The sequence below is a fragment of the Paramisgurnus dabryanus genome, chromosome 20 (genome assembly GCF_030506205.2).
Source record: "Paramisgurnus dabryanus chromosome 20, PD_genome_1.1, whole genome shotgun sequence".
Classification (NCBI taxonomy): Eukaryota; Metazoa; Chordata; class Actinopteri; order Cypriniformes; family Cobitidae; genus Paramisgurnus; species Paramisgurnus dabryanus.
Window position 1 is genome coordinate 14,946,699 of NC_133356.1, and position 22,973 is coordinate 14,969,671.

Consider the following 22,973-nt stretch of genomic DNA (forward strand, 5'->3'; position numbering starts at 1 on the left):
CAAATGAACCAGGCTTTGAGGGTCAAACGTGCACCAAGTGTATCCTAGTAACTTCAGTTCTAGTCAGTGGAGAAAAAGAGAAAAAATGGATGTAGAATATGAGTGTAGTGTGTTCTGAGGTTTATGTTGTAGAAAATTGTTTGCTGATGGATTATGCTTTGTAGTTTGAAACAGTTTGCAAAGTCATTAGCTGACAATGAGGAAGTGGGTTAAGCAGGAGGGGGACAGAGGGGCCTCAAACTCAGCACTACACTAAAAACAGGTGTGGTTATGTTTCATGACTTTGTGAATTGAGTGTGATGAGTTTTAAAAAAATTCTAAGAATATCTCTACCGTTTTTCTATATTCACAGTAATTCATTGTCATTTCCACGACCACCCTGTCATTTCCATCACCACATACATTTTTTGAAATATTTAAAAACTTCTCATCACCCATTAAAACTGTATCCATAATTTATGATATCATGCTCTAATTAAAATATATACCAATTCAAGTTATTTATTTTCTAATAAGCTCTTCCCCAAACCAATATTAAATTTCAGAGTGTGATGGGTAAGCAGTTCAGCATTTGGTCCTTAGGGCAGTTAATTTATCTGATTGACAAATCCATAATTATTGTACATTTTGAAGACAATTCTGGAGTTGCATAAGTTATTCTATTTTAAATAACAGCTGCAAATTGAGATGTGGTGAAAATGACATTTGTTTATTGCACGTCTGAAAAAAATTTAAATGATTAAAAAAATTATCTTCTAAGATCTAAGTTTGTCTTCTTACAGACTTTAAAACTATTGTTTAAACTTGTGAGAATGTGTTACGTGACTTCTGAGCAAGTTTTTTTTTTATTATACTTCACAAGGCAAAAAGTGCTCCTGCACAGCATAATTATAAGTGTTAAATGTACACTGCTGGTGTTTATATGAGTACCATACCTGGTGGTACCCATATATACATCAGCAGTGTACATTTAACAATGATGATTTTGCTGTGTAGTTGAAGAAAACGCCCAATTGTGAAAGAATAGATTTGTAATGCTGCAATTCTCAAGTTTCAACATATCGCTTACTTACCGGTATACTGAACTTGCAACCTTTGTGTTAATAGCAAAGGTCATAATGAGAAAACACGCTCAATAAAAAAAAAACAAAGTACTGTACGGTCTGTACTGTACAGTAAATGACCACATTGCACAGACTTGCCTTAAACTCTCCCACCACAGAGGGGTCATCTTCCTCATCATCGGTTTTCCCCCTTTGCAATTTAAATGTACTGCAGAAGTCTGTCAGCCCCCTGAAATCCTGAACCGCTTCAAGTTCGCTGTCGTAAACCTAAAACAGACTCGAGCTTTTAACACTGTTCATTAAATAACAATAGGCATACCTTATCAGCTTTGAAACATAGGCAGGATGCAAACAGGATGGTGGGAAAACTCACTGTTAAGGTGTCATATCCCTTTTGGAGATAAGGGCCGCACTTTTCACGCTCGTTAATGGATGCAAAGAATTTACTCCACCAGTCCACCGTGTCCTCTTCCTAAAACAAGATTGTGACAAAACAAAATTGGATTTGTTTGTAAAAATCTCCGAGCAGTTGTTTTGAGCAATAACAGCATAGCTTCTTCAATACTGTTGCAATGACAGCTATTTACAATAAATGTCTTTTCTACACGCAGTGAATGGGTCACTACAAAAGGATGGAGGAGTTGGAAAATGATATAAATAATTACAAAGGTTAACAAATATTTAGAGTGCAATGTTTATCAAAACAAAATTAGTCACTGTACCTTTGGAGAAATATTGGGCATTGCGTCCATATCAATAACTACATCTCTGGGAGCTGCTGCCATCATGGCCACTGATACATAAATGATATACAGTATGAGACAATTATAACTGTCAAACAATTGACAAATATAGCATTGAAGAATAACATTTTTGGATATTTTTGTAGACATTTTCTTAACAGAACAACTTACAGGAATAAGAAAAACATTTAAAATGTGACTTTACCCCTGGCAGACATAGCCACTTCCGTAGTTCCTATGTAAGGGTCACATCTAAACTCCTCCAGGGAGTGTATTGTACACTGTCCAACAACTGGTTTTCGACCAAAGGGCCTGTGGTCAATAACTTTGAGCACAATGGGTGGAGTATATATCTCCTCTTTAGGGAGAAGCTGAGGAGAGAGACATTTTTAGCATAAACATCAACATAAAGCAGTTTTAGATCTTAAAGCAAAGCAGATTCATTGCATGTCTAAAGCTGAATGCATAGGATAAGGTTATATGTGTTTATTTAAATCCCTAATTCTACAATAATAGTAATGTTTGGCTTACTACACCTGTCCTAAATCTTAGACTAAAGCCACACGTTGCAAAATCCCATTCTTTTGTACTTAGATCTTATGTTTATACCAGTATTTGTTGTTTATAATAAACCACAGTTTAGTACCTGTAGTCCTATTTAAAATGTATAAGGTAGTAAAAAATTAAAGGTTAGTGAATGCTATACCACTTTGAGGAACAGAACAGATCCAGGAAAGTTGGGATTTTTCTTAATGTTCTTTATTATGCCAGTTTGCACCGTGTGCCCTCCGCATTCAACTATAAGGCTGGGAGACGAAACTGCAGCGAGCTGATATGTCTTCATGTTCCTTAAACCCCATGCCAGGATCTGTCAAAACACGTCGTATGAATAATTCCTTTTGGTTTTAACCCATTGTGATGACCATATGGGTGATGATTATACATGTATTACCTCTACAGCAGTGAGCTGGACCACAGGTCTGATCCCTTGAGGAACCATGTACAGATTCTCACTTCTTCTTGGTGGAACCAGGGGCAGGTTAACTTCATTTGCCTGAGGTCAACAAATGAACAGAACAGGGCATAAACAAATCTGAATGGTGCTGTGGTTAAGATGACACCTCAAATGAGTTAACTCACTGGCAACAAGCTGCTACTTGTATCTTTCAAATGATGAATGACTGGCATGTAGCCAACCTTCAAGTACTGTATGTTTTCATTTGTAATGATCTAAGCAATAACCTACCTCGAGACAACATGGTGTTATCTAGTCTGTTAACTATAACAAAAATAAACTAAAGGTCAGGTTTGTCCATTATATTGTATTGTCTAGTCAAATATAGTTCACCTAAAAATGAAAATGCATTTCCTCGCCCTCATGTTGTTTTTTATTATTATTTATTATGTTGAACACAAAAGAATACATTTTGATAAATGGTGGTAACCACACAGTTGACAGTGCCCATTGGCGTCCATAGTAGGAGAAAAACAAATACTGTGGAAGTCAATGGGTACCATCTACTGTGTGCTTACCATCATTTATCAAAATATCATCTTTTGTGTTCCTCTCATACAGAAACTCATACATGAGGGTAAGGAAATATTTGAGTGAATTATCCCATGAAACATAAAACTCTAACATCAAACAACTTTTAAATCATGTGTAACAAAACTAATTGGCAAAATTACCCGGTCATTTTGAAACTTCTAACAACTACAACCAGTATTTAAATAGATCACCATGTGACTACCAGTAGGGGCAGATGATGGCACATATGACACAAATATTTGCATTAAAAACACTAAAGTCTAAAGTATTCAAAGTATTTAAATATCAATCCACCTTATCTTTAAGCAAAAGCTCAGCAGCTACCAGCATCTCTCCAGCATTTCTTCCTTTCATTGTAACTGGAAACCAGAGTAGTTTGGGGATCAAAGGGGCCCCAGGATTAAGCTTCACCACCGGAAGACACGTACATCTACCCATAGCCTCATCTTTTCCCTACAGCCATAGATCAACATCAAAACATCACACAGCCATCTTATGATATAGGTTCAAAGGACACACATTAGGCAGAAAACACATTATGTAGGAATCCCCCTTAAACCAGAGCAGTCTCAGTAGACATGCTGTTTTGATTCTCATGTTTATGTGACATCACAAAACTGGCCACTAACTGATTGGTTAATTTAACCCAAAAGATTTTATACATGTGTTTGTTAGCACTAATGCAAAAATAGTAAATATACTATTGGGTCAGACTGTATTCACAGGAATCAGATCTATTTTTAACCAAAAGCACTCACTGTCTGTTGGTAAGGGAGTGAGGAGCTGTAGCTCATTTGCATTCAAAGGAAAACACCAACGTTTTTCAATATTTTACTATGTTCTTACCTCAACTTAGACGAATGAATACATACCTATATTTTTTTCAATGCGTGCACTTAATCTTTGTACAGCGTGTTGTGAATGTGTTAGCATTTAGCCTAGCCCCATTCATTCCTTAGGATCCAAACAGGGATGCATTAAGAAGCCACCAAACACTTCCATGTTTTCCCATTTTAAAGAATTTTACATGAGTAGTTACACAAGTAAGTATGGTGGCACAAAATAAACGTGAGAACTACATTGTATGGCAGAAGAGCACTTAGTTAATATTGACAGAAGTTTGAGCGAGAGGGGGAGTGATGATGTTACTGCATGCCGAGGTTGAAGTGCTGCAAACTAAGTGTTCCTCCGCCATACAATATAGTTCTCGTTTTTTATCAGCTTAAAAAAACCTCCACGTTTTATCTTGTGCCACCATACTTACCCGTGTAACTACTCATGTAAAATTCTTTAAAATGGGAAAACATGGAAGTGTTTGGTGGCTTCTAAATGCATTTCTTGTTTGGATCCCAAGGAATGAATGGGGCTAGGCTAAATGCTAACACACATTCACAACAAGCTGTCCAAAGATTAAGTGCATGCATTGAAAAAATATAGGTATATATTAATTAATCTAAGTTGAAGTAAGAACATAGTAAAATATTGAAAAATGGTGGTGTTTTCCTTTAAAGGTACACATACAAAAAACACCCAAATAGAAGCATTTTGGCTACAACAAATTATCTGTGGGGTATTTTGAGCTGAAACTTCACAAACACATTCTAGGCACACCTGAGACTTATATTACATCGTGTAAAAATAAGGCATAATATGTGCCCTTTAAAACATATTGAACTGCTTTATTATGCTTCTGTTTTTTTATTAATAAACCGTCTATGTGATGCAACTCCCTAGTTTCATAATCTACATCTCTTCATTCTGAACCTTTTGTTTCTCACGAGTTTACAATAATAGAGAGTCATACCATTTGGTCACTATCGTAAACTTCCATAACAATACTGGGTGGGCTATAAGCAATGTTCTGAGGGTCGCCGTAGATTTCAATGTCATCAAAAATGAGAGTCTGGTCCCATGTGGGGTTAAGGTTGGATTTAATGATCTCTGTGGTCTTGCTGACATGCAAGAAAGACACGTGGACATAAGGATCTGTGAATAGAAGATCAATTAGTCATCATTCATTAAGAACACATCTGCTTTCTGAATTAATGTGCCGTGAATTAATGTCTGGTGAAATGGATTCGTGTAAGATTAATGATTCATATAAGATGAAAAATACCAGAAAAGCTGTCTTTGTCCATAGGAAGAAGATTTCTGGCTTGATAGACATAGACTCTGAGATGGTACATGAATGAATCTGTTGAGACACAAACACATTTGGTTAAAAGATCAGCAGGTTGTAGTGTTGTACAGTGTTTAATATTTGTACAGTATGTTTCAGATCAGTAAAGATTTAACACTGGACTAAAGGTACATTCACATTATAAGCGACTTTGTCGCTGTGCGTCGCTCGTCTCTTTCAAAAGAGGCGTTTCTATATCTGGTTGTCATAAAGAAATGAGTAACGTCCACTCCAGTAACTGACGAGAGACGGATGACGTGAACTCCCCTGCTTCATTCTCATTGGTAGTCGCTCCCGAATGTCGTACATAATTTGCATTAAGTTAAACATTTCTCAACTTTGTCATGCGACTGGACACGCCCATCCAGCCGTCAACGGTCACTGTCGCTCGTGTCGCCGGATGCCGCCGAGCTTCCATTGAAATCAATGAGATTGCGTCGCTGTGCTACTGCTAGCTGCTTATAATATGAATGTTCCTTGACACCTAACTGTGTAACACAGTGTGAAGTATTAGTTGACATAACTATTCAAAATAGGTGTTTGAATTTTGTTTGCTAATTTTATCAGCATCTTTCAAGACTTCTATTGGCGTTAAGTGTGTGTTTGTTGTTGTTTCTTGGTGTTATCTTAAGGCCAGATTGTCAAGGAAAGAAGGAGGGGTGTGTTTGTCTGAGAGATATAATCAGTATGAGGAATTTAGACTTTTTAATCAGAGGCCACGAATAAACATGACTCACTGTCAAATCTGCAAAACACAGTGGGTGTGTTGGCACCAAAGAGTTTGGCTGTGTCCTTCTTGCTGCCCTTCTCATCATCGTCTATTCCCTAAAAGCGAAAAACAGTGTATGTCCTCTTAACAAAGATCTAAATGAAATGAGAGATGTCCTTAATCTTGTACAGACATCAAGGACAGATAAATGAGTTATAAATCAAAGTTTGTCCCCTAACAAAATCAATGCAATGATCAAAGGTAAACATATTTCAAATATCTAATTATCATCTTTTGGTCTGACAGTCATTAAAAAAACAAAAGAAAAATCTAACCAGTGCCCCCTCCAGGTTAAAGATAGCCGACGGGCCCACAATGTCGGCTGGTGCCATTTTTCTCCTCCAGCGTCTGCGACGAAATGTGTCTGAGGAACGTTCCTTCCTGTGGAACTTCCAGCCAATCAGTGATGAGTATTCCCAGCCATCGCCCAAATCTTTCCTCTGTTGGGAAAAACATTGCCAAGTTGTACTTCAGTGAGGGATTATACATAGTACAAACTGTAGCTAACTAAATAGACTCTCCAATAAGAAGTGACATTAACTACTTATGCTCTCTGCAGCATAATTAGAATTTTTGCAAAATTGGGCATAAAAGAGTAATTTATAAAAATTAAATGTGTTTGCTCCACAACTTTGTTAAATATGATGATGCAGTTTTGGACCCACTGGCAGGTCAGTGCAAGCAAAACTGTCATATGGTTTTTAGCACCACATGTACAAAACAGACAATAACTTAAGTGAGATGTCTGCACCTCAAGAGCTGGTGTGTCTGCTATCTTCTTGCGAGGTCGGACCAGTCTTTTTCTGCGATGGATATGATACATTTTCTCTGCAGCACCCCAGGACCTGGGTTTATCATCAGGAGGTATAGTGACACCATATTCCCAACCTAGCAACCAACAAAAAAGATGTTCACATCAGATGCACACATGTGGGGTCCAAAAGTCTGAGATCAATATTGAAAATGCTTTCATTTAGTATTTGTCTAATTGTATGCAATGTTTTAATGACACATTTTGTGAAAAACCCAGTCATAAAGAGCACAAAACAAAAGCTGTGTTCAATCATTTCAGTCAGGCAGCTCTTCCTGTCTTTGCAAATGGTTCTTGGCCAGAAATAGCTCCAATGCTGACTAGACTTTTTGCCATTTAACCAAAACCCAATGATCCATTTCCTCCCAGTCTGGTCATTAGGATTTATCACAAATTTGCTTATTAGTCACACATTAATGCAAATTACCTATATATCAGCTTATGTCATAACATTTTGTTATGAACTTTCTGTTTGTTTTCAAGTTTTGATTTTGAACGATTTTCATTTTAAACTCTTGGACCTCACTGTTACAGACTGATGTGCATTAAACACTCCATCCATTTATCCAAACCTCTTTTCTATGTGTGTTTTGATCTTGGAAATTATTATTCCTGACCTTTCTCGTCCACTGCCCTGTTGATGTCAAAATTCCAATCATCTTCCCAGCGCCAACCTGGAGGACACTCGATCTCCTCAGGGCTTTGTGCCTTTTCCCCATTCTGCACAAAATAAATCCAAAATTCAGTGATTTCTGTGCAGTTTCTACATGGCCAGTGGTGGTGGAAAAGTCCCCTGCATCCAATTTCCATACTAAATTAAAAATTCAAATTTTAAACTCAAATGGGAGGATTCGGAGCGTGTTGGTTTCCAGGCCACAAGAAAATGAACTTAAACTTTTTACATTTAACTAGAAGCTTTCAACTTTCATTTTTTTCATTACTGTGCCATTTTGCTGTGCTCACCACATCAGTGTAGGGCTCAGCTGCAGGCTTCCATTCTCCACCCGGGTAACGTGTTTCGTTTTGATAGACCTCATCTGTGAATTCTGAGTGCCCAGCGTCAGCCTCTGTAAGCAAACTAAGTCAAGCATGTCATCTGTTAGCGTGACGTTAGCGACACACACCCAAACATATATCTTTCACTTCTGCATTCAGTTATTTTGAGGGCACACTCAGACCACTTAAACAGCCATGCAGCCAAGGCCGCGACACAGCACAGGGTAGGGAGAGAGGTCAGCGTGGGAGAGTGAAAAATGACTCTAAAAAAACAGTGCAGAGGGAACCTGGCACAGAGAAAATGTTTATGCTACAGCTGGCTTTATGCCTGCTACCCTGGTTTCCTCTAATTGTGTGCAAGGAGCAAAATAGGCACTAACTGTACTGTACTTGTCTCACACATATCTTGATTTTTACAGGACTTTCCAGTAAAAACTCGGAAGCTATTTAATGAGACTTTTTTTACTTGAAAAACAAACTTGTATAAAATATTTGCCAGGTTAAACCAGACTAAAGTATCAACATCTACACTGAAAAAAAAATATTCATTAAATTTACGTTTTTTTAAGGTAAGTGGTTGCAATCAATTTATTTAAGCTACATTTAAACAAAATATTTTTTGTTTGTTTGTTTGTTTTTAATGTAGCTTAAATAAATTGATTGTGACCACTTACCTTAAAAAATTAGGTAAATTGAATGAATCATTTGATTTCAACTTTTAATTTCACTATTAATTTAATCTTAAGATAAATTTTCACTGAACATTCTTTACATTTTGTAAGATTATTTGATGTAAAAATACTATATATTTTTATATAACTTAAATTATGCATATTATTTTCTAAAAGCAATTTTTTGTTTATTTATTTAACAATAAATAAAATGTATTGCTATATTTATATTAATAACTTAAATAATAATTAAATAATCTTGTTTTAGCAGAATATTTAAAAAAGGGGTCAATCCTTAAAAGTTAAACTTAATACTAATAATAATAACAATCATAACAACAACAGATAGTGTATTTTTATACATTTCCATGCATTTAGACACTTTCATCCATATTTAGTATTGGTCTTATATCATCAACTCACCAGCGCTCCGGGTCAACAACCCAGTCTCCTTCCCATTCCCAGCTCCGCGGGGGCATAAAACGCTCCTGCTTTAACTTCACCTTCCCTGTGACATCTGAAAACTTGTGCCGTCCAACCAGTCCCGTAGTTCCCCACTTCCCGAACACCTGTGCCTGGTTCTCATACTAGCAAAGAGGAACAGAAAAGGGATATTTGTGTTGTGTTGCTAAGGAAGTTTGCATGCTACAACATACCATTATTACTATTTATACAAGTGGCTGTTGGATACTTTATTCTAATTGGTTGAGAAATGTTACACGGGTATGCATTATTTTTTGATAAATTACGAGCAATGTCTGTAAACACGTGGTATAAGCAGAATAATTGCCTGAGGTGCTTTGAAAATAATAATTCAATGGCCAGTCTTCAATTATTCCTTTCATATACTGTTACATATACATTTATGCATTTGGCAGACACTTTTATCCAAAGCGACTTGCAGTGCATTAAGGTATACTTTTTTCTATCAGCATGTGTGTTCCCTGGGTCCGAACCCATTACTTGCTCTACCACTATCTATTGCATATTGGTTTTACTTCAGTGTTTATTTAAAATCAATTTTACCATTTCTGCATATACGCTGAACGTTCCCTCCGCAAAGCTGTTGAATTTTTTCTCGTGCGCAGACAGACCCAGCCACATGTTCAGACGCAGCTGAACAGGGATCTTGAGACCTTTGTTTTTGTCCATTGGGTACTAGAAACAATAAGTGGATGCACATTTAATTTGGTTCCGGATTAGATATAATAAATAAATTTTTATTGACAATAATGCTTCTCTTTACCTGCATGAAGATGCTTTGCGTCTTGCCGCAGTATTTGCCAATGGCGTGATCACTGTGAGTAGAGTACAGCACCTGATTGGCTGGGATGCGTGCGTAGGCCACACGTTTCTCTCCTCTCAGCATCCATATGATGACATCAGGTATGCTGTTTTGAGGCTGCATCATGAATTCAAATAAACCTATTTATTTTAAATAAGTTCAGATTAGTATATAATAGATAAAGGATTCAGAACCAAACCTCTTCTGTCAGCTGTTGTAGTCGCTCCAGCCAGTCCTCTATATCAGACATAGTGGCTTTAACATCAACAGCCTCCTCCCTCATGCGAATGGCTGCATCTTGGACGCTGGCCATAGTTTTGTCACGTAGGTTCTTTATCTGAATATCAAGCACTGTCAGGTTCATTTTACCCTCCAGATCTGGTAACCTGTAACTAATAGCATCCAACCAACAGCCTTAGTCATTTTTATTGTATTGAGAAAAACATGAAAATTCCTCCTTCGAGTTGGCTTTGTCTGTCATTTACCTGTTGAGGTCTTCGATGAGTTGATCGATGAGCTTCAGCCAGATCTCGGCAAGACGAGAGTCAGATACTTTAGCCAGAATGGCCGTCTTCAGAGAAGTGATGTTGGATTGCTAGAAAACACACAAATGATGGTAAATAAATAGTTGCTCTGACTTATTTTTATCTACAGGATTTGCGTGAAAATGGTGTGTAATTATACCAGGCGATCAGCAATGTAGAGAATGATGTTCACTGAATCCAATCGATGACTTATGTCCTCCCAGAAAGATGTGAGGATTACAACAGGCTTAGAATCAGCCCAAGGCAAGAAATAATAGTGATTTCCTTTATAAAAACACACAAACTGTATAAGCAAATGTTTTTGGGTTTGTACTTCTTGTATATGTTATGGCAATTTGAAACTAACCATCAAAAACAGCACAGCTAAACTGTGTGGTGGAGGAGAGAGGTTTGCAGGTGGAATCCAATTTATTCCCATAGTTCCCAATGCTGACCTCAAACTGAATGGGTTCTCCAGGTTCTTGAAGCATACAGGCACCGTGAAACACAGCACATAAGGAATATTTCCTTCTGCGCTGGTACTTCTGCACAGTAAGGTACACAAAACAAGAGTTTTAAGAGACCTGTTCTGTACATTTTTTTTTATTGTGATCTCACATTAATAGCTATACAACCTAGTTTTATCTGTAGCCAAATATTCGCATAAAGCACCACCAGTGTTGGGGGTAACGCATTACCAGTAACATGTATTACGTAATAATATTTCTTTTCTGAAGTAAGGAGTAAAGTAAAGCATTACGTTATAAATGTACACATATTTGAGTTACTTTTTAAAAAGTAATAGGAGTTACTTTTCAGTTTAATTAATTTGATTAAAAAATAATGTACTGAATTAAACTTAAAACGTAGTCATGTAGAATGACACACTCTTATGCGTGAATGCCTTAGCGGAAACAGTTTTGAGTCAGAAACGGAGATGGCAGGCCAGAGCTTGACATTTTTGCGATGGAAATATGCGATTTCTGAATGCAGAACATCTCAGTCATAAAAAACACCGGCCTGAAAGAGATCAAGCCTCAGCCAAGTCAGAAAAAGTAACGCAAAAGTAACGTAAGCATTACTTTCCATAAAAACGCAATTAGTTACTTTTTTGGGGAGTAACTTAATATTGTAATGCATTAATTTACATTACACAAAAGTAACTTTCCCCAACACTGCGCACCACAGGGAAATGCTCACTCTTACCTGAGCCACTAAAATGTCATCGTTTGGAATATCTTCCACCTTCTTGTCACTTTTGTCCTCCAGTTGAGTAGAAAGCTCGATCAGAACCCTCCCTCGATAGGCCACCCCTTCACCCTAAAACACACACACACCTACTGTTACAGATTTGACAGCTGCCGCAGATTGTGCAACGGAAAACTGACCATGTAAATCTAAATGCGTGTGCAATGTTTGCTTAAATTCTTTATGCAAAGCAAACAATGAATAACAATATTATCTTGAAAGTCAAGGTGTTCCAGAAATGTTTTTCCTTCTGAGATATCTGCCGAACTAAGAGTTTAAATGTGGGGTTGGCAGTTTAACTCAACATAGCATTTTTACAGCCCTCACCTTCCCGTGATTCAAGTCCTCGTATGGGTCCGGAAGCCCGGTGAATTCTCTTGGACTTCCATAAAGGTTCACATAACAAGGCCCAAAAGCAGGAAGAAAGCCAATCTCAGATTCAGTGGTGTCCACTGACAAGAAACAGCAAGAAATAACTTAAACATATTTTATTATTTAATAAATATGAATACATTCTCTCATACACTTGATAGCATAAACCCTATGCATTAAAGGCTGAGACCACTATACTTTTATTTAAATACTTTGAATGTACTACACAGATACGAGGCAACTGATAAATGACTTATCAATAAAAAAATACACAGCCTGAACAATGACCGTACCATTAAAGGATGATGGCAGCCCATTTTCTGGTGATGAATCTAGTAAAGAAATGTAGAACTAGTAAAAGAATTTTAAACAGGATGCGCACAGCAAGTTGTTTAACAGTTAGGTTTAAACAATATAATGTAAAGAACAATTTCTTGACAGTTCATGTGAACCCAGGGTACAAAATTGAATTATGACACACCAGACAATAATAGGTAAGTTGAAAATACTCACACTCTTAGAAAAAAGGTACAAGAAGATTATTAATATAATATAATATAATACAAAAAGTTATTAATGCGTCATTAAGACGAAAGAACATATGTAAGTCACAGTGGACTATACGAGGCGTTTATTTAGAAAATTATTTCACAAAATCCAAGCCGACGAACAGACATTTAATGTGGAAAGGCAAGTTATTCAACTAAACAATAGCAGACAGAACAGCATGCTGAATAGATGTCTGTATGTTAAAGTAATATTATCAGTTATTTAAACGATAAACCATAGCATACAGAACTTACCTGGAAGGTTGAATAGGCTAAATTAATCGAACAAGCCAACTAGCATGAAGTTCGCATCCTCGTCATTCCACATCACTGAATCCATTGAATTACATAAATACAGAAGCAGCATATGGCAGACTCTCGTGCCTATAGACGGTAATGTTGTCTCTTGCCTCATAAATGCCAAATTTAATTCATGCTGACTTACATGGCGCACCTGACTATAAGACGCAATACCAGCCAAGACCGAAAATTACGGTGAGTACCAAAATGGTTCATATTTGAACCTTTTTAAAAGGTACCATCCCAGTGACAACTGTTTTTTTATGAGAATGCACAGACTATACATATTTAGCATTACTTCCCATCTAAACTGACAAATTCTTTATTTCACTCACTAAAACTCCTGTCTATATCTAAATAAGATGTAATTATAAAAACCCTACCCTCAATTTCTCCCCCAGATGATGCTATTTTAGTCAGATTTAGGTAGGTGGTCCCAATAACATCATTCCTTGACAGCCGATCCCTGTTCAAGTCAAATAGGAGAATAAAAAACAATTATACAATCGATACCTGTAACAAGCCGACACTTCACAGTGTGCTCAGCCACAGCAGCAAAGACTTATTAAAATATGTTAAAGCTTTAAATTGATTTTATATCATGCACATACCAGTCGTAAAGAGTAAGCTTGATGCGTTCGCACATTGATGGAAACTATAAAGAATAGATTTAATTTTATTAAGACATAATTTGCACATTAATGATGTGCTCCATACTGTATATTTTAGTAGTAAAGGGCTTTAACTCTTCATACCTTGACCTGCAGGTGAATGAGCTGATTCCACTCTGGATTGGCATTCTTCTCTATGATCTTTGTGCACACCTTAGATCAGATCAGAAATATTTTAAACATTTTGATCTTTTTCCAGTCACTTCTGTTCTTTAACAATGTCAATAACAGTATTCAAACTTTTATTATTGCTTTACTGTACCTTTTTACCAGCAAAACTGATTTCAAGAAAAGGATCCACTAAATTCTTCTTCTCATCTGTTCCACCAAATATGTTCTTTATTGTCTGGGCAAATGCATCATCCACTGTAAATGATAGAAACATGTTACTATTGACGATGAGAAAGGCAATTGAAGAAAACTGAATGACAGCGATGTGCTTTTGCTTTACTCTGTGGCATGTCCTCTGCACGGTATACTTTCAGACTGAGCGTAGCCAATCGTAGGGCGACTCCGGCGGGCAGCAGCAAGTTATTTTCAATGTCATCCTGTTCCTCATTCCCTTCTCGTTTTTCCACCTGATCAAAAAGTCATTAATGCCACAAAAAGGAAGATACAAATGGTAACTGAAAGTGAATTCAAACGTTTAAGTTAAAGTGCTGAGGTCATCTACAGCAGGGGTTGTAAAACTTCATGCACCTTGACATTTTGAGTTAGGTAGTGCATGATCTAGGACTTACGGGAGGCTCATCTCCTGTCCCAATTATGAACATGCTGACTTTCAGGTAACCTCTGGCTCCAGAGCTGGAGTCATCTGAGTCACTTAACAACAGCCACTTCCTTATGATTGCATGACCTGATCACATCACAAATCCAACAAATTGTCATACTGTATACAACATCACACCTTTAATACTTAAAACCTATTACATTTTTCATAATATTGCATAATCATCACAATCAAATCTGCTTACGTACCAGGCTCATCGTAGATATAGCCAACATCCAGCTGTGTTGAAAACAAAACTTATCAGAAAACACTCCACACTAAAGTACTTTGATAAATTCTAAGACTACATAACTGGCTCACAATGCGCATTAGGATTTCAACCAAGCCGGAAACACATGGTTGGACATCTATATTAATAATATTAGGATTGTATAGAATTTGTAAACGTACCTTAAACTCCCCCATAAGACTGTCAGCTCTCAGGGAGTAAGCATTATACACCTAGATTTAAGATTGTAAGAATTATAACTATTATAAGACAGGTCAATACATAATGTTATAATAATTGTGTCCCAGTCTGTGAATTGTACATAAAGTCATCCTACATAATGTAAATAAAATCTTAATTTAATATTGACGGCCATGTCAAAGAAATCAATGTGAAATCAAACTTTAATGCTCCTAATCTCATAATTACTTTATAAAACAATGGTCTGGATTTCACATACAGTGATAATATTTTGGACTAATTATGAAGACTCATTTCAATTCTATTGTGAAATGTAATATATGCAGAGCCCTCTTAAGTATTGTGTTGTCTGATTTTAGGGTTGGGTATATGATTGGTTGTGGTTTCAGTAAAGCTGATCCATAAACATGTCATTTACGGTATGTGTTGTGGTGCAAAATTTATCCCAAGACAATCATACCCGGATCATGAGGCTGTCATCAAACAGCTCAGAGGGCAGCATGTTGACATTATAAAAGAAAATCTGTAAAAAAAAAAACACAGCAATTAAATTATTTTTAAAACAGTGGACAACAGAATAACAATTGATGCAAACCAAAAAAAAAGCAATTTTAGCTCAACTCTCATGCCACAACACGTCTGTAAGATTTAAAGAGTGCACACTCACTGAGGCGGGGTGAGCGAAGGACAGAAATATCAGGGCTGAAGGAAGGAAATAGGCCAAGAGATTCAGTGCAGAGTGGAGCTGAGCAGACCAAAGCAATAAAACAGTCCAGAGAAAGAGAGGAAGGCTCTCTTTGAGAAAAAAAAGATCAACAGGAGGTGAGATTGACAATGTTTACGTGGTCTCACTAAATAATAAAACATACCTCATCAAAGAATGGATTGTTTCCTCTTTTGAGTCTGGTTCTGTGGGTCTGTCCACATACAGTTACTTTGACCACCGGCTTGATGTTGTTGCCAGGCAACTGCCGACCCTCGATTATTCGAACACGGATCTATTTTCAATAACAATAACAGTTAAACTTCAAAGAGCTGACCGATATAGATAACATATTTACCAATATGAAGACATACCTGGAAATCTTGTGGTTTGTTGGGCAAAGCTCTTTGCTTTTTTCGAGTTGTACGGATCACATTTTTCGGGTCTTTTCCAGGTTGTCCAGAAGGAGAAACTCCAGGTGCCCCAGGCTCCGTCCCATCTAAAATATCTTCATCACTATCCACACCCTTCACCTCTTCACTTGCTACAAGCAAAACAGACAGATATTCACTAAGTATGCATTCAAAACATTTTAATTTTTACTATTAGTGCTCTTAATCTACATTCACCTGCAATAAAGTGAATATATAGCTTGAGATATGTATTATTTATTAATGATTAAAAATATTTTTGTAAATAAATACTAATAAATGTGTTGTAAATAATACATTTTGTATGCAATACGCATGTAGCTGTAAGGGTTTGGTGTTGTCATGTTTATGTCTTTTATTTTGAAGTTCTTGTTTCATGTTCAGGTATTTTATTTTGATATTTATTGCTATGTCTGTCTCTAGTTTTCCTATTCCCTGATGTGTCATGTTCTGATTGGTTCCCTGTCTGTATATATTGCCCTCATGTTCCCATTGTCTTTGTCAAGCTTTGTTAAACTGTTACGGCGCATTCACACGGGGCAAAAGCGTTGATGCTTCCCATTCACTTTTAATGGGTGACGTCAAGCGTTGGCGAACTGAATTGTGGATCCGTCTGCGCCGCGTCAGTGCCGTAGCTCGCGGCAGAAGTTGAACATTTCTCAACTTTTCAAGCGGCAATGCGAGCGTCGGCCAATCAGATTGCCTTAAGCAAATAACCTAGGCAGAGCCAGCCAATTACATTTATGGAAGACCGGAGCATGTGCTGCGGCCCCTGTGATTGGCTGTTGGCCACGCTTCAGACAAGCCTTCCGTTAAGCGTTTACATTTACGCCCCGTGTGAATGTACCGTTAGTCTGTTTGGTGAGTTCTTGTTGTTCATGCCATGTTTTGTTCATGTCAAGTCTAGTTTAGTGTTTGGTTATGTTTACGTTTCTTATTAAATAAAACTGCACTTGGGTTTGAAGATGCTCGCCTTAGAGTTGACTTCTTACGGTACATTCACAAGAGGCGTAAACGTAAACGCTTCCCATTCACTTTTAATGGGTGACGTCACGCGTTGCCGAACTGAATTGTGGATCCGTCGGCGCTGCGTCAGTGCCATTGCTTGCGGCAGAAGTTGAACATTTCACAACTTTTCAAGTGGCAACGCGTGCGTCAGCCAATCAGATCACCTTATGCAAATAACCTAGGCAAAGCCAGCCAATTACGTTTATGGAAGACCAGAACATGTGTTGCGGCCACTGTGATTGGCTGTTGGCCACACTCCAGGCAAGCCTTCCGTCAAGCGTTAAATGCTTTCGGCCCGTGTGAATGTACCGTTACAGTAGCCAATTCAACTACATTGTAAATTAGGTGATTCAATAAAACTTTTTTGAATCATATTTCAGGACTGAAATAAACAGGCCATTTTTATACAGTAAATGACTATTGACATTAATATGTAAATGTGGGAAGTCACATGTCAACACGCTAACACATTCGCCATAAAACTTATGAGCATTGCTGAATGACCTATTTTCCAGGTGCACGAAAGAGTTTTGCATTGTGAACGAGTTGAAGGGTGTAAAGTAAAATCCTATTTTTGTAATGATGCATTTAACCCTTTAAAAATAATCACTTATGTTCTACTTCCCATAATTATTTAGACATACGGTATTTTTAAAATGTCTACCAAACAAAACTTAAGTGTCCTTTGTATTTTTAAGTGATTCATGTGTCCTGTGTCTCATTTGCATCATTCATTTCCATGTGTTCCATGGAAACATACACAGCAGCGTTCTTCCTGCATCTCTATAGGGGAGTTTAACCTGACTGATGCAAAATAAAAACAAAGAGAAAGTCAAGATAAAACCTCCAGTTTCTCCAGTGTAAACTCCATCTCCACCTCCTTGATCATTTGGGTTTGGGACGGTACTTGTGGGAGGCTCATAACCAATGGTAATATTGATAGTTGCCTGAATGGAAAGATGTGCAGTTTAGCTTGGTCAATTCTCAAATTGATTTGTATAATATTCAATTAAAAATAAAAAGATTTACCCCAATTTCCTGCTTTTTCTCATTAATAAGAGGTATGCTCTTTGAAGGAAGCGATCTGGTTTGACCAGAAGCCAAATCCTTGAGAAAGATCTTTGCAGAACCAATGAATCTATGAAACAGAAAATAATTAATTGTGAATTTCTCACTGTGCTTACGAAACCCGGTGCTTTTGTTTGCAATACATACAGTATACAATTGCTTTTTTAAAATTCCAAACTTCCACTTTTTATTAGTTTTCATTCTGATCATACTTAATACATTCAAGATTATGAAAGTATACTTTGAGCAACCTCAATTTCATTATGTGGTTTCACTTCAATTTTTCTCAAGACCAATCATTACTTTCTTACATATATCACTCAACAAACACCTGGAATAGACAAGCTTAGTTCTGCATTGACTGGTGAATCAGAGTGACACAGCAACAAGATATAAGCTGGGTGAGATTTCAACACAAGAGGCAATGATATCATTCCTATATTGTTTAATTTATACCTTTCCTTAGGAAAAATATACAAAAAAAACAGCAAATCTGTGTTTTCATACACTATAATATCCCGTTTTCCTTCATTTTATAAAATTGAATCCTTCATATTTATGCTTTTACATTCAGACATACATTTTATGACTAATGGGAATGTTGCTTTGTGAATGTGTCCACGTATTATATAAAACTATTTTAATTCAACCGAAGAAGGAAATCCTGCTTTCCATGACAGCCTCTTTTTAAAGCTATACAGCAGACCCAGTTTAGTTATTTTACAACTTGGGAAAGAGCTTTAGGAAGTACTCTCTAAAAAAAAAAGTAAAATACCAGCTGTTAGCAATTACACTAAGCCACAGACATATGTGCCAGGCAGAAGGGGACAAAAGCGAACAGATTTGGGGGTCTGCCTGTGAAGACAACTGTACTGTTCTTAACTCAAGCTCTCTTAAAGCTTGTCTAAACACACTAAAAAGTGACTTAGACTGCAATATAAATATTTTACATTACAGGCATGCGCAATGATAACAAGCACAGGGTAAAGCATGGAGTCTTCATTCCAAAAGACAAAAAACAGTGTTCATGGTTTAACCTACTAGCCAAGAAACTATGCCAGAAATTCGTAAATATGGCACTTCCTCCAGAATTCCCTCATGAACATTATTTTAAGATTCCATATAAGGCAAGGGAATTGGAAACAACAAAGTTAAGCATTCCAAGTGAAGTTATAACTTCATCCAAAAAAAAACCCTCATCAGTGTTTCATCAAGAAAATCCACACTTAAACTAAACAAGTTATCACAAGCATTTCCCTATTTCTTAATTTTGTTGCTATGTTATTCTCTGGCCTGTGGCAACAGGGAACACATACTCCAGTGAGTATATGCACACGTGTGCGTGAGTGAGCCTGTAAACCTCAAAAAAAAAAAAAGAATCACTGGAGGAGTCACTGGTGTGATTCATGGAAACTTCATTGTCGTAACAGACCTTGTGCCGTAAACCTTGGAAGCATAAACTTGGAAGAAAAAATCGCCTCTCTGATCAGTACCAAATGCAACTAGTGGTTAATTCTGACCTTACAAAGCAAGAATAGAACAATTTAACTACTACATATACTCAAAGTATTTCATAATAAAAGTACAGTCTAAATTAATCAACATAAATGTCAACACATGCATCCATTAAGCAATGTTTTTTAAAGGGCTCTTTGTGAACCTTCAGTGTTACTTTGGACTGTCTGGTGTTCCTCACCTCACATAACAAAGCAAGTTTAGACAAGGTGGTTAGGTGTGGCAGTTTTAAAAGATTTCTTGCTTTAATTCTCCTCTCTTACTCTCTCAAATTCCCAAAGGCCTGCTCCAAAAAATGTTGATTCACTTAGGGTTTACAAAGTTACTTCAAGTAAACGTTAACTACATTAATATTCAGGTAATACCAATCTGTGAATCTTATAATCAAAATACCATCACATTGTACCTCACAAAGTTAGGTTAATATTATATGGGTATTACTATATAATCAGACAGGCTAATGAATTAGTGATGGGCACATACTTGTCTTTTCCAATGGTTTCATAGTCTTTCACAACCACATCAATGAATGAGGAAGAATCTAAGGGGGAACCTTTCAAATCAAATTCAATGATCTGAAATGAGAAAAGCAGGTGTCGGTTATGTAAATGGATAAAGCAAATAACAAACAACTGACAATATTTTAGTTGAAAGTAAAGAAATACTAAGAATTGCACTGACCTCATTCCACACAGGATTTAATTCACTGTCAATGGCTTTTGTTTTCTTTTTTTCACCTAGAAAAGGACATTTTCGTGAGTAAACTGTCAAATCTATGAAACTCCAATGTCAAATGATTCTTATGTAATAAACCTTGACTGAAATGGCATCATTGCAAAACACATTTTTATTTGTAAGTGTTCAGCATCTATGCAAAAAGTTGATGCATACTTTAAACTCAAACGATGCATATATATATATATATATATATATATATATATATATATATATATATATATATATATATATATATATATATATATATATATGCATCGTTAACCTAAAATCTTAATACCACTACTGCTTAAAAATATTGTAAGGTAACCTAAAATCTTCTGTTTTATTAATAGTATTGTTGTATGGCTTTCAGATAGGCTATTGTAGATTTATAGATTTATAGAACTATCATCTAAGTGTAACAACTGCACATGTTTATATTTTACAGCTTTGGGACAGAGTATTCCTTAATGATGGGCCATTTTTATCCCATATAAGGGCATCTGCTGTTCGTTCGCATGCAAACAATTGCACAGCACAGACTGATACGTTTCTAATAAAAGTTCTTATTCTGACTAATAAACGTGGTGGCTAAACCGATCAAATACAAAGTTGCAACAGTGGTTCATCTTTCAGATCATTATAAAAAGATATAGCCTATATTTACGACATGACTTCTGCATGTTTTAAAAGTTGGACGTTTCTTAGCTACTTTATAATAATACCCTTATTATTAAATACCATTTACCAATTAAACGAAACAAATAACATTTTTAGGCGTTTACCTTGAAAAAAAAGTCTAGTTATAAAACTTACCTCTGAAGATGATTGCCGTTATAGGATCTGGAACTCCAAGTGTCTTTTTTGGAATCCCTTTAGCTGATTCAACAACCACCTTCAACATGTTGCCAGATATTGTGTATTATGGTTGCACAGAATACATTGAACTTAAAGATACAGAAGTTGATTCAGAGCAGATGCATTGACCATCGGAGAGGAGGAAGCGACCGTCAGTGAATGAGAGGAGGAACAATCCTGAAGTCCAATCACTTTATCTTATAAATAATGTTAAAATGGTAGAAAGGGCAGCAACTTTATTACACCAAACTGATGATAATCTGTAAAAGGCTACTGCCCTTAATGTAGCCGTTTGAAAATAAAATGCTGAATGGATATATAAAGGGAACGGGGTTAGTCAAAACTCAGCTATTTTCAGTGGTGATGTGGCTGAAAAATCCCACAACTAGAGGAATTTAGTTGCGTCCAGGAAAAACGGTACAGACCCCAATCCTACAGCCTTCAATCCACAGATCCGATAGTCGATAGTAATTCCACAAGTAACTATAAATAATGTTGTGTCTGTATGTATTCAAAACAAACACACAATTATTTGCATAGTATATTTGTATGTGTTCGGGCACCACCAAGTGGTGGCATCTTTACGTTTCAACCTATTCAGTTTTAAAAATGACACACTAGGACGCAATAGTAAAGATTAGGAGGATTATGCATTTAATATTATACAGTACTGTGCAAAAGTCTTAGGCCACCACCACCACCAGACTAGTTGATTTAGAAGTTTTAATGTTCATCCATGTTTATTTTTAAATCTATTTTATTAAGATGCAAACAAATAATACAGGAAATGTGTACATTTAATTTCAGGGCTACATCTTCTTTAGGCATCGTCTGTTTTTAGTGTGACCTCTCTTGTCACTAAACACATCTTGTGCGGTTTTTAGCAGAATGAAGTAAAACCTGCTATCACTCAAGTGGAGTTTACCCTAAAATCTTGACACATTAGTTTAAATATTTATACAGTTTTTAATACTATATACACATTTACTGTATTTTCTGAATGTATTCTATTAAAGAGACTGAGAAACAATTATATATGATCACTATAACATTGCAAAAACAACGAATCTATTTTGCACAGTACTGCATGTGCTGCCTGCTGTATGCATGTGACGAAACTATTTAAAACAGACTTAAAAAAATAAATAAATGTATGACCATCAGAAGTTTTGTTTCTGTAATGGTTTGGGTCGTTTTTGATTTATCCAGATCTTGTTAAAGTTTATCTTCTACACTTTTTTATTTTTTTTATTTTCTTTAACTGCCAGAAGATGGCGGTAAATGTCAACTTACTCTAAATAAGTAAGCAATGACGTAGTAAGAAGTATAAAAACGAGTTTTGCCGTGCATTTTTTTCCTAAGCCAAATGTTGTAAATGTGATTAAGGGTGTAGGTGACCGTAGACTTCCATGGTAGGAATAAAAAAATATATGATGGAACTTCTTACCATCATTTAACAAAATATTTTCCTAGTCATTTATCACAATACTTACAAAATATTTTTTTCCTACTATGGAGGTCTATGGTCGCTTGCTGCTGTGTGTTTGCCGTCATTTCTCGGGGTATCTTCTTTTGTGTTCGTCGGAGGAGGGTGATTCGTGCGGGTTTGGAGCAGCGTGGGGATGGGTGGATGGTGACGGAGTTTTTCATTTTGAAGCGAATCCCTTTAACTCAAGTCACTTTTACTCCTGATTTATTCTTTTTAACATTTTAAACAGTTTTTTTTAATTAAAAATCACATTTA

The 22,973-nt window shown here is 36.4% G+C and overlaps 1 protein-coding gene across 1 annotated transcript in view; it reads right to left on the bottom strand.

The window, feature by feature from the left end:
- myofl (myoferlin like) overlaps nt 1-21,697 on the bottom strand; it is a 28,188-nt gene extending 6,491 nt beyond the window's left edge. Inside the window, exons 1-40 of the mRNA XM_065296610.2 lie at nt 21,188-21,697; nt 20,336-20,391; nt 20,138-20,229; nt 18,101-18,209; nt 17,916-18,018; nt 16,007-16,176; nt 15,799-15,927; nt 15,390-15,452; nt 14,911-14,961; nt 14,709-14,739; nt 14,471-14,586; nt 14,182-14,308; nt 13,993-14,096; nt 13,815-13,883; nt 13,671-13,714; nt 13,443-13,525; nt 12,505-12,543; nt 12,167-12,291; nt 11,798-11,911; nt 10,959-11,136; nt 10,752-10,876; nt 10,553-10,662; nt 10,267-10,459; nt 10,029-10,184; nt 9,809-9,940; nt 9,206-9,369; nt 8,079-8,193; nt 7,733-7,835; nt 7,056-7,192; nt 6,580-6,744; nt 6,273-6,360; nt 5,473-5,550; nt 5,161-5,342; nt 3,651-3,809; nt 2,760-2,861; nt 2,514-2,675; nt 2,013-2,178; nt 1,787-1,857; nt 1,438-1,536; nt 1,203-1,331 (exon numbers count right to left, since the gene is read on the bottom strand). Coding sequence (XP_065152682.1) covers nt 1,203-1,331; nt 1,438-1,536; nt 1,787-1,857; nt 2,013-2,178; nt 2,514-2,675; nt 2,760-2,861; nt 3,651-3,809; nt 5,161-5,342; nt 5,473-5,550; nt 6,273-6,360; nt 6,580-6,744; nt 7,056-7,192; nt 7,733-7,835; nt 8,079-8,193; nt 9,206-9,369; nt 9,809-9,940; nt 10,029-10,184; nt 10,267-10,459; nt 10,553-10,662; nt 10,752-10,876; nt 10,959-11,136; nt 11,798-11,911; nt 12,167-12,291; nt 12,505-12,543; nt 13,443-13,525; nt 13,671-13,714; nt 13,815-13,883; nt 13,993-14,096; nt 14,182-14,308; nt 14,471-14,586; nt 14,709-14,739; nt 14,911-14,961; nt 15,390-15,452; nt 15,799-15,927; nt 16,007-16,176; nt 17,916-18,018; nt 18,101-18,209; nt 20,138-20,229; nt 20,336-20,391; nt 21,188-21,275 — 4,527 coding nt within the window. The 5' untranslated portion in view covers nt 21,276-21,697. The remainder of the gene's footprint in view (nt 1-1,202; nt 1,332-1,437; nt 1,537-1,786; nt 1,858-2,012; nt 2,179-2,513; nt 2,676-2,759; nt 2,862-3,650; nt 3,810-5,160; nt 5,343-5,472; nt 5,551-6,272; nt 6,361-6,579; nt 6,745-7,055; nt 7,193-7,732; nt 7,836-8,078; nt 8,194-9,205; nt 9,370-9,808; nt 9,941-10,028; nt 10,185-10,266; nt 10,460-10,552; nt 10,663-10,751; nt 10,877-10,958; nt 11,137-11,797; nt 11,912-12,166; nt 12,292-12,504; nt 12,544-13,442; nt 13,526-13,670; nt 13,715-13,814; nt 13,884-13,992; nt 14,097-14,181; nt 14,309-14,470; nt 14,587-14,708; nt 14,740-14,910; nt 14,962-15,389; nt 15,453-15,798; nt 15,928-16,006; nt 16,177-17,915; nt 18,019-18,100; nt 18,210-20,137; nt 20,230-20,335; nt 20,392-21,187) is intronic.
- Between the last annotated feature and the right edge of the window lie 1,276 nt (nt 21,698-22,973).